This window comes from Danio rerio, chromosome 18 (assembly GCF_049306965.1).
Source record: "Danio rerio strain Tuebingen ecotype United States chromosome 18, GRCz12tu, whole genome shotgun sequence".
Taxonomy (NCBI): Eukaryota; Metazoa; Chordata; class Actinopteri; order Cypriniformes; family Danionidae; genus Danio; species Danio rerio.
In genome coordinates, this window is record NC_133193.1 from 3,043,979 (window position 1) to 3,060,042 (window position 16,064).

At 36.4% G+C, this 16,064-nt stretch overlaps 1 protein-coding gene across 7 annotated transcripts; it reads left to right on the top strand.

The window, feature by feature from the left end:
• Positions 1-299: 299 nt before the first annotated feature.
• dnaaf4 (dynein axonemal assembly factor 4) lies at positions 300-15,114 on the top strand. Of its 7 annotated transcripts, none has more exons than XR_012393636.1 (10): positions 300-453; positions 551-698; positions 2,756-2,886; positions 4,401-4,638; positions 5,854-5,984; positions 6,934-7,114; positions 8,938-9,091; positions 11,588-11,693; positions 11,945-12,073; positions 12,324-13,273. XR_012393636.1 is itself a non-coding variant. In XM_073929003.1 (10 exons), exons 1-9 carry the CDS (start codon positions 331-333, stop codon positions 12,064-12,066), a joined length of 1,263 nt encoding a protein of 420 aa, XP_073785104.1. In that variant the 5' UTR covers positions 300-330; the 3' UTR covers positions 12,067-12,073; positions 12,324-15,114.
• The last annotated feature ends 950 nt before the right edge of the window (positions 15,115-16,064 follow it).

A 16,064-nucleotide genomic window follows, 5' to 3' on the forward strand; every position in this document is an offset into this window, starting at 1 on the left:
TAACAAAGACACCGTTCTTTGGCTTTTAATTTAAATACAACACAATTAAATATATTTAATGTAAGACAAATGCTAAGCTTATGGTGCTCTTATTTTGTATTTATTTGTATTCATTTGATATATTTTTGTATTTAATATGAGGAATCTGTGAAGACTTGGTGCTCATTATTATAATTCAATGTAATGTTATTAGTGACCTTAAAATAAAATTAAACAAATGAGAGCGAGTGGTAGAAACCGGAAATGGCAGGCCATCGATTGTTCCGCCCCTTAGCAACCGCCGTCACGTCGTAGCAACCAGTGTTTACATCTCGCTGAGGAGAGTCAGAGATGCCGCTGATAGTGAGAGATCACACATGGACACAAAACCTGAGCACAGTTTACATCAGCGTCCCTTTAAAAGCAGTGAAAACCGCAAATGTTCACATAATCTGCACGGACGACTACCTGAAGGTCAGACATCAATCATAGCTTTAATGTGTGTGCGTGCGTGTGTGTGTGACTGGTGAAACTCGCGGAGCTCTTCATGTGTGTTTGTGTTGTTGTGCAGGTCAGTTTCCCACCGTTTCTCTTCGAGGTTTTCTTATTCGCCTCAATAAATGAGGAGAAAAGTGAAGCCAGGATTGGAAACGGTGCTGCAGTTTTCACTCTTCAGAAGAGGAGAGATGAAATGTGGGAGCAGCTCTGTACAAACATCGGTAAGACATGTTGACTGTCACAGTCTGGAAAGGTAACGCTGTATTTGATGTAACGAATACAATTTAAAGGTATAGTTCACCCAATAATGAAAACTTAAGTAGTTCCAACCCTTAAAATAACCCACAAAATAAGTTGCTTTTTAAATATTTAACCACTCTGTACTGTTGGTGATGTTTTGATGCACTCTGAGGTGATTAATTTGGCCACAACTCTCGCTGTATTTCAGCAAATGTGACAAATCTTATTTTGACACATATCTTGGGGAAAATGCTTTGAATGTTTTTTTAAACCCAATAATACACTCAAATTTAACGTTACTCCCCTTTCGTGATGTTAGTGGCTGTTTTTGCCCCATTAACTTCCATTATAATCACATTTTTTGATTGCAAAGCCATAACAGCATATAATCATGCTATCTTGATTGTTGCTGGTTTTCCCTGTTGCGAAGAAGTAAAATGTATAAGTTTTTCTGTTTATCATCAGTTGCAGTACAAAAAAAGGTTAGTTTCTGTCACTGTAGTTATGTGTAGTATGTGTGTGTGTGTGTGTGTGTGTGTGTGTGTGTGTTTGTGTGTGTGTGTGTGTAAGAGACCTTTGCACACTTACCTTGATATGTCTAAGAAAAGCAAAATAAACCGCTCAACTCTCAAAATATACAGCAATGCATACACAGTAAGTTTATTTATGCACGCACACTACAATTTGCTGTTTCACTCCATAAGAACGTTGGATAAAAGCCGGAAACTCTTTTGCACAGGCCTAAAGGGTTAATAGTGCTAACTGATGATCAACAGTAAAAATAAAAAGTTTCCTAACAGGGAAAACCACCAACAGTCAAGAATGCTCAAGGGTTAAACACCTGTAACTACTGACTTTCATAGTAGGAAAAACAAATACTATGGAAGTCAATGGTTACCGGTTTCCTGCTTTCGTCAAAATAACTGATTTTGTGTTTCATAGAAGAAATAAACTCAAATAGGTTTTGAACAAGTGAAGATTTAGTAAATGATGACAGTATTTTATGTTACTACTTACATGTTTATATTAGGAAAAACAAATACCATGGAAGTCAATGGTTACTGGTTTACTGCATTTTTCAAAATAAGTTCTTTTGTGTCGAACAAAAGAAAGATACTTAAACATATTTTGAACAAGTAAAAGATGAGTAATTGATGACAGAATTTTATGTAACTACTGACTTTCATAGTCTGAAAAATATATACTATGGAAGTCAATGGTTACCGGTTTCCTGCTTTTGTCAAAATAACTTATTATGTGTTGAACAAAAGAGAGACATTCAAACACGTTTTAAATGAGTAAAGAATGAGTAAAGGATGACACAATTTTATGTAACTACTGACTTTCATAGTAGGAAAAACAAATACTATGAAAGTCAATGGTTACCGGTTTTAGCATTCTTCAAAACAAGTTTGTTTGTGTTCAACAAAAAAAAAGATACTTAAACAGGTTTTGAACAGGTAAAGGTTGAGTAAGTGATGACAGACTTTTATGTAACTACTGACTTTTATCGTAGGAAAAACATACTATGGAAGTCAATGGTTACAGGTTTTCAGCTTTCTTTAAAATATCTATTTTTGTGTTTAACAGAGGAAAATAACTGAAACAGGTTTTGAACAAGTAAAGGATGAGTATGTGTTAGAATTTTATGTAGCTACTGACTTTCATTGTAGGAAAAAAAAAATACTATGGAAGTCAATGGTTACTGGTTTCCTGCATTCATCAAAATAACTTATTTTGTGTTTAAGAGAAGAAATAAACTCAAAAAGATTTTGAACAAGTGAAAGATGAGTAAATGATGACAGAATTTTTTGTAACTACTGACATTCATTGTAGGAAAAACAAATACTATGGAGGTCAATGGTTACCGGTTTTCTGCATTCTTTAAAATAACTTATTTTGTGTTTAAAAAAAGAAAGATACTTAAACAGGTTTTGAACAAGTGAATATAAGTAAATGATGACAGAATTTTCAGGTTTGGGGGAACTACTACTTCTTTGATTTCTTAATTAATTTCTTACAATTTTTTATTTCAAAGATAAAGAGAAACAGAAGCAAATTCGAGAACAAGCTGTTCTCAAAGTTCAGGAGAAAGCAGTGGAAAAGTCTAAAACCAAAGCCACCCGGATTCAACAGGAGAAGAAGTATGCGCTGGAAACCATGATGAAGGTCTAAATGTGTTTTTTGGAATTTGGTCTACTAGTTATACAGTTCTGTTAATATGATTAATATAAATAAAATATACATAAATTTGCCTGTGCCTTCCTGCGCACTTCTCAAAATGCCCCCAGCATAGTGAAATTTATGAGAAAATGTGATTTAGCAAAAAATTATAGCAAAAATATTAAATAATGGCAAAATATAAGATGTTTAAATCAGTATATCAGTAGATTTTTTACTGTTAAGACAAAGTCGATACGATTTCAAGCATCAAAGTTTATAGGTTAATACTAAAACATTTTATACAGTACATTAGAATGCGTCCTGTATTTTTTATAGAAATATACAGTTGAAGTCAGAATTATTAGCCCCCCTGAATTAATAGACCCCCTGTTTATTTTTTTCCCCAATTTCTGTTTAATGGTGAGCAGAGTTTTTCAACACATTTCTAATAATAATTATTTTTAATAACTTATTTCTAATAACTGATTTATTTTATCTTTACCATGATGACAGTAAATAATATTTTACTTGATATTTTTCAAGACACTTCTATTCAGCTTAAAGTGACATTTAAAGGCTTAACTTTGTTAATTGGGTTAACTAGACAGGTTAGGGTAATTAGGCAAGTTATTGTATAACCATAATTTATTCTGTAGACTATCGAGAAAAAAAATTAGCTTAAAGGGGCTAATAATATTGTCCTTAAAATGGTGTTAAAAAATTTAAAAACTGCTTTTATTCTAGTTGAAATAAAACAAATAAGACTTTCTCCAGAAGAACAAATATTTTCAGACATACTGTGAAAATTTCCCTGCTCTGTTAAACATCATTTAGGAAATATTTAAAAAAGAAAAAATATATCTAATATTTTTAGCATTATTTACATAAGACACCCAATGTTATTTAGTTCAGCAAAAGTTTAAATGCTAAAATCTCTTATCGTGTATATTTATGACAAGAATTGTTTCATGAAATAAAAATGAAGGTACAATATTAAATCTTAAAACACAAATTATTTATCATTTTAAATTGTTATATTTAATCTATATATAATCCTGTCTGCAAGAAAAAAACAATTATGATCAATTTTTTTAAGTACAGATCACAATAAATACTGTCTGTATGTTTAATATAGTTTTAATATTTTTTCTTATGCTTAATGTTTTAAGTTATTTTTATTTTGTTGTGACCAATATTATATGAAAGCCGATACTTGACTTGCCTTTGATGCTTTGTGTATTAATTACATTTGTGAATTTTGAACTGGGGCAGACACCACAACGCAACGTCTACAATCTTTAAATAAACTAGTTAAATATTAGATATTATGATTTGCATAAAAAATAAAGCTAATAAAACTTGACTCCATTTTTATGACACTTTATTAGCTATATATAAGGTGATATTTATAGTGAAGAGCGCTATACAAATAAACTTAAACTGAACTGATTATATAATTTGGCACAATCATCTTCTTCTTTGTTTAAATGTCATCTCAAGCAATTTCTGCCTGTGTTTAGCTTGAGAGCGAGGAGCGGGAGAGGATTCAGAAGAGGAAGGATGAAGAGTGTGCGAGAGCCACAGCAGAGCTGGATTTCTGGAGAGAAACACAGAGAACAACAGCCGAGGGAAACGAGAACCAGATAAAAGAGCAGAGAACCAGCACACATGACGACAAACCGGCTCCTCAGAAAATAAAGCATGCAAACACTTCACCTGCAGACACAGCATTGGTGAAAACCGACAACACTATCACTGGTAAACAAACTTATACATCCTTGCCATTTGGAAATATCATTAAGAAGCAGTCAATATACAGTTACAGTCAGAATTATGAGAATTAATTTGAATTCTTTTATATATTTATTCTCAATTTCTGCTTTATTTCAGCACATTTCTTAACATAATAGTTTTTAAGAGTTCACACTAAGCTCATGATTTATACATAGCTTGTTTGGCATGCTGTCCTGGGAGAGAGATCTGAGCTCAAGGGATCTTTGAGCCCAGGGCTTCTCCCTTTTGCAGGGCGAGGGGAGATTGAGCTCATGTCGATCTCAAACTCCCCCGCTGCTGAGGCCAAGGCGAACTTCCTGAGAGTAAGACATTATAAAAAAGGTTTAGGTTTATTTTATCTATAATATAGAGCACATTTGGATGGTGGGAGGAAACCGGGGAACCTGGGGGAAACCCAAGCGGACACGAGGAGAACTGAGATGCAAACTCCGCACAGAAATACCAGATGGCTCAGGGAGGATCCGACGCCATTGGTATTCTTGCTGTGAGGCAACAGTGCTAGTCACTGAGCCACCGTGCCGCCCATTCTGGATAAAGGAGGAAGAAGGGGAGGAGGGGGGTTTCTTCCAGACGAAGATAGTTGTAGAAAGGAAATGAGGATATATATAGTGACTTAGGATCCTCTGATTGGAGGATCATGATTAGCTTATGTGGACCAGCTGGGTCAATCATGAGCACATGCTCCTCTCGAAATTAGTTTAAAATTAAACTTCACTTAATAACTCATCTCTAATAACTGATATCTTTGCCTTTATGACAGCAAATCTTATTTGACTACATATTTTCAAGATATACAGTATACAGCTTAAAGTGACATTTGAAGGCTTAACTAGGTTAATTAGGTTAAAGTTAGGGATAATTAGGCAAGTGATTGTATAATGGTGGTTTGTTCTGTAAACAATTTTTAAAAAGTTGCGTAAAGGGGTTAATAATATTGACCTTAAATGTTTTTAATTACATGTTAATTAAAATGTTCTTAAATGTTTAATTACAAACTGCTTTTATTCTATCCAAAATAAAACAAGACTTTCTCCAGAAGAAATCATATTATAGGAGATACTGTGAAAAATTCCTGCATCTGTTCATCATTTGGGAAATATTTTTCCCAAAAAAAAACTTCAGAGGAGGGTAAATGATTTTGACTTTAATTGTACATAATAAGAGTTTTTTTCCTGCTAGGTCAGATGAGGAGTAAACAGAAAACAAAGGATCTTCCGGCTCCCAGATCTGCTGGCTGTATTCAGATCAGCTTCACTCCACGAGTGTTTCCCACCGCGCTCAGAGAGTCTCGCGTCCCCGAGGAGGAGGAGGTCAGATCTATATTAAACAGACATTATTCTGGTCCGGGTGCTGATGATAAATGTGTAATGCTGACCACTGCAAACATCTTGTTAGTGTGTGTGTGTGTGTGTCTGTCTGTGTACGTGTGTACCTATGTGCGTATGAGTGTATGTTTATGTGTACCTGTGCGAATTATACATTGACTATCGGGGGGTCAACTTTTTCGGTAACGATAATGTTAGTTTGTATAACACATGCTTCAGCTTATCACATGTATGCATATTTGTTTAAATGGCAATTATTTTATTAATAAAACATATCTAGGTTTTTAGTGTGGGATATTTAGCGTATTCTGACCTACCTCCGACTAGCTGTTTCAGTGGGTAATGTAGGTCAAACTATACCAACTGTGCAGCTAATTCGATTTTACTTTTAGGCTATGTGTAGATACAAACACCTATTTTACTAGTAAATGTGTATCAATGCTCCAGATCTGCCGCTTTCAGACTGTTGAATGACTTTTCTCTCTCATAGACTGACTGGCGCAATCATGCATTTACAATGGTATGCGCCATTATAGGGGTGGACAGATGCATATTTATATTATCTACTATTTTAATTATTAATGTTATTATTTACGTTACAGATCAGAGCAATAATTGGAATTAATTAGGGGGGTCAATCCCCCCAACCCCCCCTGTCATTTGCACCCAGCCTGTGAGTGTATGTCTGTGTTTGTGCATGTGTTTATGACATAATATAAGGACACAAACTTGAATAATGACATGGTTATAGGCAGAAGGTGTCTTATGAGGACATCTCCCATATTCCCATTTTTTTAAAAGGCTTATAAATCATGCAGAATTATTTTTTTCATGAAGTCAGAATGCACACAATTTTCTGTGAGGGTAAGGTTGGGGTGGAGCAATAGAAAACAGATTGTACAATGTAAAAACCATTATGCCTATGCTTAAACAGTGGTTGAAGAAGCAGGCGGAGGCCAGGAGAGCAATAGACACAGATCTGGCAGAACTGGACGACCTGACAGAGGACGAGAGAAACCCAGACTGGCTGAAAGACAAGGGAGAGTCAGTGTCTTCATGCTGTTTTTCTCTCTTTTGTCTGACTTTTTGCAGTGTGTTGCTGATCAAAGCTTTAGGTCTGTTTTTAATTTTTTTCATAGCTGCATTTATTTGGTTGAAACAGTAAAAATGCAAAACCTTTCAATAATATTTCATTCAAAACAATAACTGCTTTAATATAGTGTGAAATGTAATTTATTACTGTGATTCTATGCTGAATTTTCAGCATCATATCACCAGTCTTCAGTGTCACACGATCCTTCTGAACTCATTATAATATGAAGATTTAACTGTCAAGACACATTTTTCAAATATAACCAATGAATATTAATACATATATTTGATGAATATATGGAGTTATAAAATACTGTTATTACCTATTTATTTGAAATGTTTTATATTCCTTAATGCATCCTTGCTGAAAAAAAATTATAATCTAAAGAGTTTAGATGCCAAAACCTCAAAGTGCCGTCGGAGATTTTCATCTAAAATGAGCATTTTACACTGTTGTGTGTAGTTTCAGTAATTTTCATCGCCCTTAAAGTGAAATAACTGAACATAAACATAAAAACGCTAATTTTAGAGGAACATTTCAGACGGCACTTAAAGGTTTTAATCTGAATTCTTCCTATACATTAATTCAATTCATTTCATCTTTATTTCTGTAGCACTTTTACAATGTAGATTGTGTCAAAGCAGCTTATATAGAAGTTCTAGTAAATGTAAACAGTCAGTCCAGTTTTCAGAGTTGAAGCTTAGTTTAGTTCAGTTCAGTGTGGTTTAATATTTACTGCTGAAAGTCCAAACACTGAAGAGTAATTCATCGATGCTCAGCTCTACAAGTCTCAATCTGAGCAAGCCAGTGGTGACAGTGGAGGAACAAACTTCACCAATTGCAAAAGTGGTGAATGGGCAAAAAATGTATATATATATTTTTTTACATTAAAATATTTTTTCAAAGTCGATATTATATATGAGCAATATCACACGAGTAGCAGTGCGATATGGCTGTATATCGGCACTGGTGGGAGGCGTGCGTTGGCACAATATACAGCCATATCACACTGCTACGAGTGTGATATTGCGTTTATACGACAGTTTGACAGCATAATTGTGTATATAAAAACAAAATCAAACATGGAGAGTCTCAAAAACCCTTTTGTATGAGGAACTACTTTCTTCCGCCTTGGATTCAAATCATAAGCTGACAGTTAAACAGTTGAGCGTGCATCTTTTAAACTTTAGATCTGTAGTGTCTGCTTTTTGCTGGCTGTATGTGGGTGGAGAAATACACAAAGGGTAAAGAGGCTGTACAGGGGCTGATATTACTTAAATATATCACAGCTATCAGCCAATCAGATTCGAGAACCAGACAGAACTGTTGTATGAAATTAAATATTATAATCTTATTCATATATATCTTATATATAAGAGTCTTATCATATTAATAAATAATTAATATAGTCTTATATAGTATAGTAACTTATATAGTTCTTTATATTTTTAAATAAGTAGAACTTGCACTTTTTCCTACAAGTATAGTAAATATTAGCCATGTATCAAAACACTGAGGCCCAGTTTCACAAACAGCGCTTAGATTAAGCCAGGACTAGGCCTTAGAGAAATTAGGCTATTTAAGCCACATTTATAAAATGGCCTTTGAAAATATATTACTGGTGTGCACCTGGAGACAAAAAAATGACACTGACGTATTTTAAGACATCTCACTGCAAGTTATTTTGAGTTGAGACAGCTTTTAAACCTTGACTAGCCTTAAATCTTGTTTGTGAAACCGGGGGTGAATGTTTTACTGTTATTTAATTTATTTTGTGTATATGCTTCCATCACTATAAGATTGCATTAAATCTCATCATCATCTGGTTTGTCTTTTTTCCTGCAGTAAATTGTTCATGGCAGGAAACTTTCTGGCTGCTGTCAACGCTTATAATCTGGCCATAAAACTCAACAGGAAGATGCCGGCTTTATTTTCTAATCGAGCGGCTTGTCACCTCAAACTGAGAAATCTCCACAAGGCCATTGAGGACAGCTCTCAGGTCAGTTCTTTTGGGTATACGTTATGTTTTCATGATAATGTGCTATATGCATATCAGCTAGTGTTTTCCAGCCAGTGATAAACATCCAGTGAAAGCTTCATTTGACTATTTTCAATTTCAGGAGTTTGCTTTAAATACAATTTGTATTGTAATTTAAATACAATCAATTAAATAGACTTCAGCATTCATTTAGTTGATCAAGTGTAAAGCGAGATAGAAGACGCAAGCACCATCAGTAGCAGCAGACGAGCAAAGAAACTCCATTGAAAATACTGGGGTAAAATAAATTGGCATATTTTAAAGACATGGCATGGTAAAATAGAACTTAATGCAGTGCTTCTTGTCCAATAACTGTATATCGTATATCAATCAGGCAGTAAAGATCATTGATTTTTAAAGAAATCAGATCTTATACGTGGGGATTTTGTAATGGTGCAATAGTTTACTGGAAGCACTTCGACTGGCTGGCTGAAAATTAAAAGTCATATACCACATTGGCTGGTCTTTTTTTATCTACCGTGTTGAGCTTTTTTCTATGCTTATGTAACCCCGCCGGTCCTACACCACCCAACCTGCCCCGAGCTAGGATCGAACCGGCGAGGTGGCGACCTCATGGGAGTTGAGTGCTCTAACAAGGAGGCTAAAGACCATGGTCCCTAGCGTCTGTCGCTAGAGCACCTTTAGAGGTCAGAGGAGTGAGGTTTACCTGCACAGCACCTACTGGCTGGCCTCTGTTAAACTCACCCCCCTAAACCTCACTCCCATCCGGGTCACGGCACCAACGTAACCCTGTCGGTCCTACACCACCCAACCGGCCCCGAACTGGGTTCGAATCAGCATCCTTCCGCATGGGAGTCGGGTGCTCTAACAAGAAGGCTAAAGACCGTGGCCTCTAGCGTCTGTCAACAGAGCACCTTTAGAGGTCAGAGGAGTGAGGCTTAGCTAGAGTGAGGATAGCTGGCCTCCGTTACACTTACGAGCGGGCCCAACCATTGCAATCTTTTTAGCTCAAAACTTCCAGTCTCATTCACTTACATTGATTTTTAGATGTTAAAAACTACTTGTTATCCTGCTTGATGCTACAAGCTGACATTTTCTTATCATGTTATTCTCCTTTTTTATGTAGTGTAAAATGTGCGGGTCCTTTAAGGGGCGGAGCTGCAGTTTAGTGTGTGTAAACGGATAGGGAGAGACAGAAAAGAGGAGCAGTTTTTCGCAATGAGACTGCTTTTACTGATGTTCGCTCTTGAGTGACTGATTTTGTTGTACCACATGGATAGTAATCAATAATTGGACCATGTTATATGTAAGGGAGTTAACCCCAAAACTAATATTTTTCGACCCTGGAGTAATAAATGAATTTCCCCCAGCTATCTCAAACACATAGATATATACACTAGATATTGCAAAAAGACCCTGAGCATGCGTCAATAGCGCCGCCACATTTGTACAGTGCTCCCAGGACAAATGTCATTCAACCGCACTAGTCGAGCCAGTATACTATGTGAAGATGCTGGGCTTTAGTGCTGTCTACGGGTGTAGTAACGAGCAAACAAACAAAACAAAGCACAAAGGCAGAACATTTCATAGGTAAGATTAAGTTTTTTACGTTTTTGTATGTTCTGAACTTTTGTGCTAATCAGGTAACGTTGTTGATGATAATACAGTCACTACTGCATTCACCATAAGGCAAAGCAGAAGCAACTCACATTAAACACTCGTCTTATGCTAGTTTTGTTGAATAAAATCAGCAAACAATGCAAAAGAAATATGACAACGAGATGCTGCGCTGCCAGAAACTTGTATTATTGTCAGCTAAGTGAAGAAGTAGTTCATAACGGAGATTCATTCACAAGCAAATCGCTCCCTCCGTCAGTATGAAAAGTGAAAGCAGGAGAGGAGCTGTGTTTCAGGACATGATTAGATCAAATTTAACAGGGAGGGTGGATAGTACATTTCCGAACACACAAACACACGCTTTTTGTCAGGAATGCCCGTGCAGTCACTGATCCATCAATGTAGAAAATGTAAAATTATAATATTTTCGTAATTAAAAAAAAAAATTGTATACTGACCTCCGGGATCATAGATATATGATCCAGATCATAGATACATGTGTATATGTGTATATCTCTGGCTTTGGATGGGCACAGCACAGTCCTTCACTGCAGCTTGGTCCCGCATTCATTTCAAAGGAGCTCTACCCTGTACTAAAATGGCGGCTCTATTGACGCATTCCTTCCAATAGACAACAACCAGCTAGGTGACATCTAATGTATATATCTATGTCTCTAACACAGCAAGGGAACAGAGCAGGAAAGGTTAACAATATTCCTGAACACCATTTTCTGCTCTTTATCATTCCTAGTTATTTCTCCCATAGGCAATTGATTCAGAAGTTTTGAAACAATCGAAAAAATCAAATCAAGTAAAAAAAAACAAGTGCATTTCCGCATTGTAGAATGAGGTCAACAAATGAACACCCTTTTTCCACAGGCGCTTGAGTTGCTGACGCCTGCGGTCTCTGCGAACGCTTCAGCTCGACTGAAGGCTCATGTGAGGCGGGGGACAGCCTTCTGTCAGCTCCAGCTCTATGTGGAAGGTTCTAGATCATTTACTGTCACTTTCAGCTCTCATGTAAAACACATCAACCGCTGCAGTCATGAAATACACACATTTATTTCTCATTTATTGTTTCAAAATGTAATTCACTTCAGGATTAGAAATGCAATTGTCAGTTGATTTCTAAATGGCACAAAACTCTTGCCTTGCTGGACCACAGTAACTTCCTGGAATACAGGAAGGGGTTTATATGATCTGTTGAATGTTTTATTTTATTTTTTTCATCCTTAGGTCTTCAAGACTATCAGAAGGCTCTAGAAATGGACCCACACAATGCAGCACTGCGAGCCGATACTGAGCAGATCCGTGAGCTCATACAGGGATCCACTCCACGATCTAAAGATGAAAACTAGCATCAAGGTTACAACCTACATGTTAACTGTGTATTCATAATGACACCGCATCCTTTTAAGAAAACACACATGAAGACTGATAGTATTCGTCTTATAAATAAAGCATTGGCTTTATTTATTTATTTATTTATTTATTCAGTATTCATTATTGCAGCTTTTCATAAATCATGCACAGTATTGAACACACATCATCTGTTGTATATAACTGCAATTATTGAGTTGATGATACTCTGTTCACTCTCTGTTTAATGGTTTAGGGCTGCCATCCTTATTGTACATCTGGGTTATAACCTGGTTTATAAGGGATTTATCGTTGTCGTCCAGATCCTCAGGTTCAGAAAGTGCAGGACGCAGAATCTTCCAATTATTGAAATCCATTTTCCGCCTTCTTGAAATCACGATCAAAATGGCCCGTTTATCAACATGCTTGAAAGAACCGGTCGCAGCTGGAGGAAGAAGCGTCCGGATGTTGAATCCATAATCATTCCATGTATCGTTTCTCAAGTAGTATAGGAGATGCCGTATAATCGTTCTTAAAGGATTGTTTTCTAGAAATAGCTTGTACGCATTCTCCCACCACTCTTCACTCACTTCCTGGTTTATGTCTTGCCAAGACATCTGTGAAAAATGAGAAATCAAGAGTTTGTTTAGTCATTAGTTTGATGTCAGACTCAGACTCTAAAAAAAAAAGAACAAAAACCCACTGTTGGATCCAAAAGTTATTCGAAGAGACACCGATTATCTGCAACCCAAGTTCTGTGAACGGAGCTGAAATTAGAAACAGAAAGACAGTTGTGTGAAAAGAACTAAGTTGTGTAGAAATCAACAGCCACTCCTTGTAGACCTTCTTCACCCCTCAGAAATTTGCTGTTTCTACTGTTTTCAAAAGTAGCCTTAGCTTTTGTAATATGGATCAATTAGGCACAAATGTATTGCTTATGATGACCATTTTAAAGGGCCATGAAACTCCCTCGTTTCAGCAGGGCGTTTTCACACCTCTACTTTGGAAAAAGTCAGAAAAGTGGGCGTGTCCAGCTCTGTTTAGGGGGGAGTGTCGGAGGAATTAAAGTGGGATGGTGTGGGAGTGTTTATTTGTGCACGCGCGAGTTTCAGTCAAAATACTCACACACAGGAGAAAGTGATGGTGTTTAACCTACATGGACATCTGTAGTGGAATTATTTGCCAAATTATTAAATGGTGGACTTTAACTGCAGTTTGGCTCTTTCATTCAGGGAATTCATTCATGCCCCTCGCGACAAACGAGATATTTGATTCGAGGATCTGCTCTAAGCGTGTATTTTTCATGCAATGTTTAATACCGCACGGCGAATGAGAGAAAAAAAAACTCTGCATTTCCCAGAAACTTAGATGCACACGGCAGGTAGCGTCAGAAAGCCGCGTGTGTTATTCCGGTCACAAAATGCGGTGCTATGTTTGCACTCAGTGCAATAGTTAACTTAATTCGATACGAACAAACTGAATAAACAAAGAGCACTGGTCGCTCACTTACCAAATCTGTAGAGACAGGACAATCACCAGCAACTAGAGCCGCGTCTTTATGAAGAGAAGACTACAAGCGAATCCGGATCTCAGCGTTTGCAGATGAGAACAACTCTCAGGTAAACAATGTTCCTCCTTAGACACGTAAGTTATTGTTGTTGCGCGTCGCGTACACTGTTAATCCACACGTGACTCCAGCTGAGCTCTCACAGAGAGAAAATGAAAACGAAACTTAATGGCAGCAAACTATAAAAGCAACACTTCACGCTTGTTTTGGCGACACAACGTGGCGTCTCTGTGGCGTAAACACGATGACACTAATGAATATTAATGAAGTTGCACAATAGAGCGCGCTGATTGGTTTGAACCAAGCCTTACTCATGCATTAATGCAACACACTGTAAGACGTAATAAGACACACTCTGGCACAGACGCCCAGTCTGCACGCTGGAATACACGCTATTATGTCATGACCGTGACGCAGCTTCAAAAATTCGTTTCAAACAAGAAGTACGAATTTGCTTGAAATAACGCAAAAACAACCAATTTACACTTTTTAGTGAAATATAGGTGTCCTAATAGTGTTTTTAGCAGTGTGGGACACATGTACCACTGTCAACAGCTCAAAACATGTGTTTTGGTGTTTCGTGACCCTTTAAAAGTTCTGTTCAGACTAGTCGGTGGTCTAGTAACATTGTTAATCTGACATCTGAGAACAGGACATAAAAAGAGACTGTTCTGGTGGTCAGTTTGCATCGGTGTGACTTTATAAGGCTACTACTAAATACACAAATAGATTAAAATATAGAGTAAATACTTTTTACTTCTAGGTGAAGGTTCAGAATGTATAGTTGTGAATGTATAAGCCTATCATAAGAGATTTGTTACACTTCATGCATAAATAGAATAATTTATTTTTTAAATTAAGAAACTTACTATAGTATGCCTCCAGTGACCTCCAGATCGAAGTCCTGTGACTGCCACCCGAGATGAAAGGAACGAAAATGTGTCGGTTATATAGAGACGTATGGCGAAATGAAAAAGCCACGCCTTTGATGTGAAGAAGAGCAAAATGTCTCCTAGTAAAAACCGCAAATTTCCTGTTCCTATAGTGCATGTTTAGATTAGATTAGATTAGATTCAACTTTATTGTCATTACACATGTACAAGTACAATGCAACGAAATGCAGTTTAGGTCTAACCAGCAGCGCAATAGCAGCAAGTGCAGGATACAGGAATAAGTTATAAAGTGCAGTTATAGAAAACTATGGTGATATTTACAGATGGATGTACTATGAACATTATATACAGGTTGGATAAGCTATGAACAGATTTACAATATATGAATATATGTGCAGGTTGCTATTAATAAACAGTAGTGTTCAGATAGATAAACATGATAACAAGTGTATATGTTACAGTATATGAATATATGTACAGGGATAGATAAACATGATTACAAGTGTATATGTTACAATATATGAATATATGTACAGGTTGCTATTAATAGTCAGTAGTATGCTGATAAATAATCATGATTACAAGTGTATATGTATAGTGGGTGTGTACATAATTACAAATGCCCATATGCAGTGGATACGTACAGTTCAATAAGTAAGTTTACTATTGTTCTGAAAGTTTTAATACTTTTTAAATGATGTTTTCATAAATTTCATGTTTCATATGGTTTTAACGCATGCATCAGAAATAGGGGGGACCGGGGAACATGTGTCAGTTATAACACTTCCAATCTCTTCTTCCACTTCCAAACCAGGAACTAGGGGGCTTACAGTATGCATGGAAAGTTTTGTTGAGCTGCTCTCTGATAACATTGAATTACGAATATAATGCCATCTTTTATATCTTTAATTTATTTAAGAACCATCAGTCTTATCTTGGATCTATTTCTAATAGTTGAAAGTAGGATATCATTTATTTGTGTTGGTAACTACAATCAGAAAGTAGATACAAATCAGTGGATTCTCTTCACACATGCTCATACTAGTCCTCATTCCACACCCAGAAAAATGTAGTCCTGTGACACACAGCAGATGTTAGATGGATAAATCTAAAAAGTAAAATCTACATTTGAGCCAAGAAAGTAATTTTTTTAACTTAGGATATTTTTGGGATAGCAATGCCTGATTTGTAGTAAAACCAATCAATGTTAAATTATGTAATTTGTTTGTGTCTGTGTAAATATTTTTAATGCATGTTGTCGATCATAATGTTTTAGCTGTGGGCTGTGAGGAGAGCAAATCAGCTGTAACAACAAAACACTTGGTTAGAAAGAGGGTGCGAATTACAGCGGGGTCTGGGGGGGATTGACCCCCACAATTAATGCTTGATCTCCCCTGAAGGACGTCAAAACAATATGTACAGGGGGGTCAACCCTCTAAATAGTGAGAAATAGCTCTGACCTACTTTTTAAACATTAATATTACAAATTAAAATAATAGATAATATAAATATACATTTGACCACCCCTATAATGGAT

What these genes read in the sequence shown, in the direction of transcription:
- dnaaf4 (XM_073929003.1), top strand. Translation starts at nt 331, where the DNA reads ATGCCGCTGATAGTGAGAGATCACACATGGACACAAAACCTGAGCACA. An exon ending in GCAGCTCTGTACAAACATCG is followed by an intron (nt 699 to 2,755) that starts GTAAGACATGTT and finishes TTTATTTCAAAG; the next exon opens with ATAAAGAGAAACAGAAGCAA. An exon ending in AACCGACAACACTATCACTG is followed by an intron (nt 4,639 to 5,853) that starts GTAAACAAACTT and finishes TTTTCCTGCTAG; the next exon opens with GTCAGATGAGGAGTAAACAG.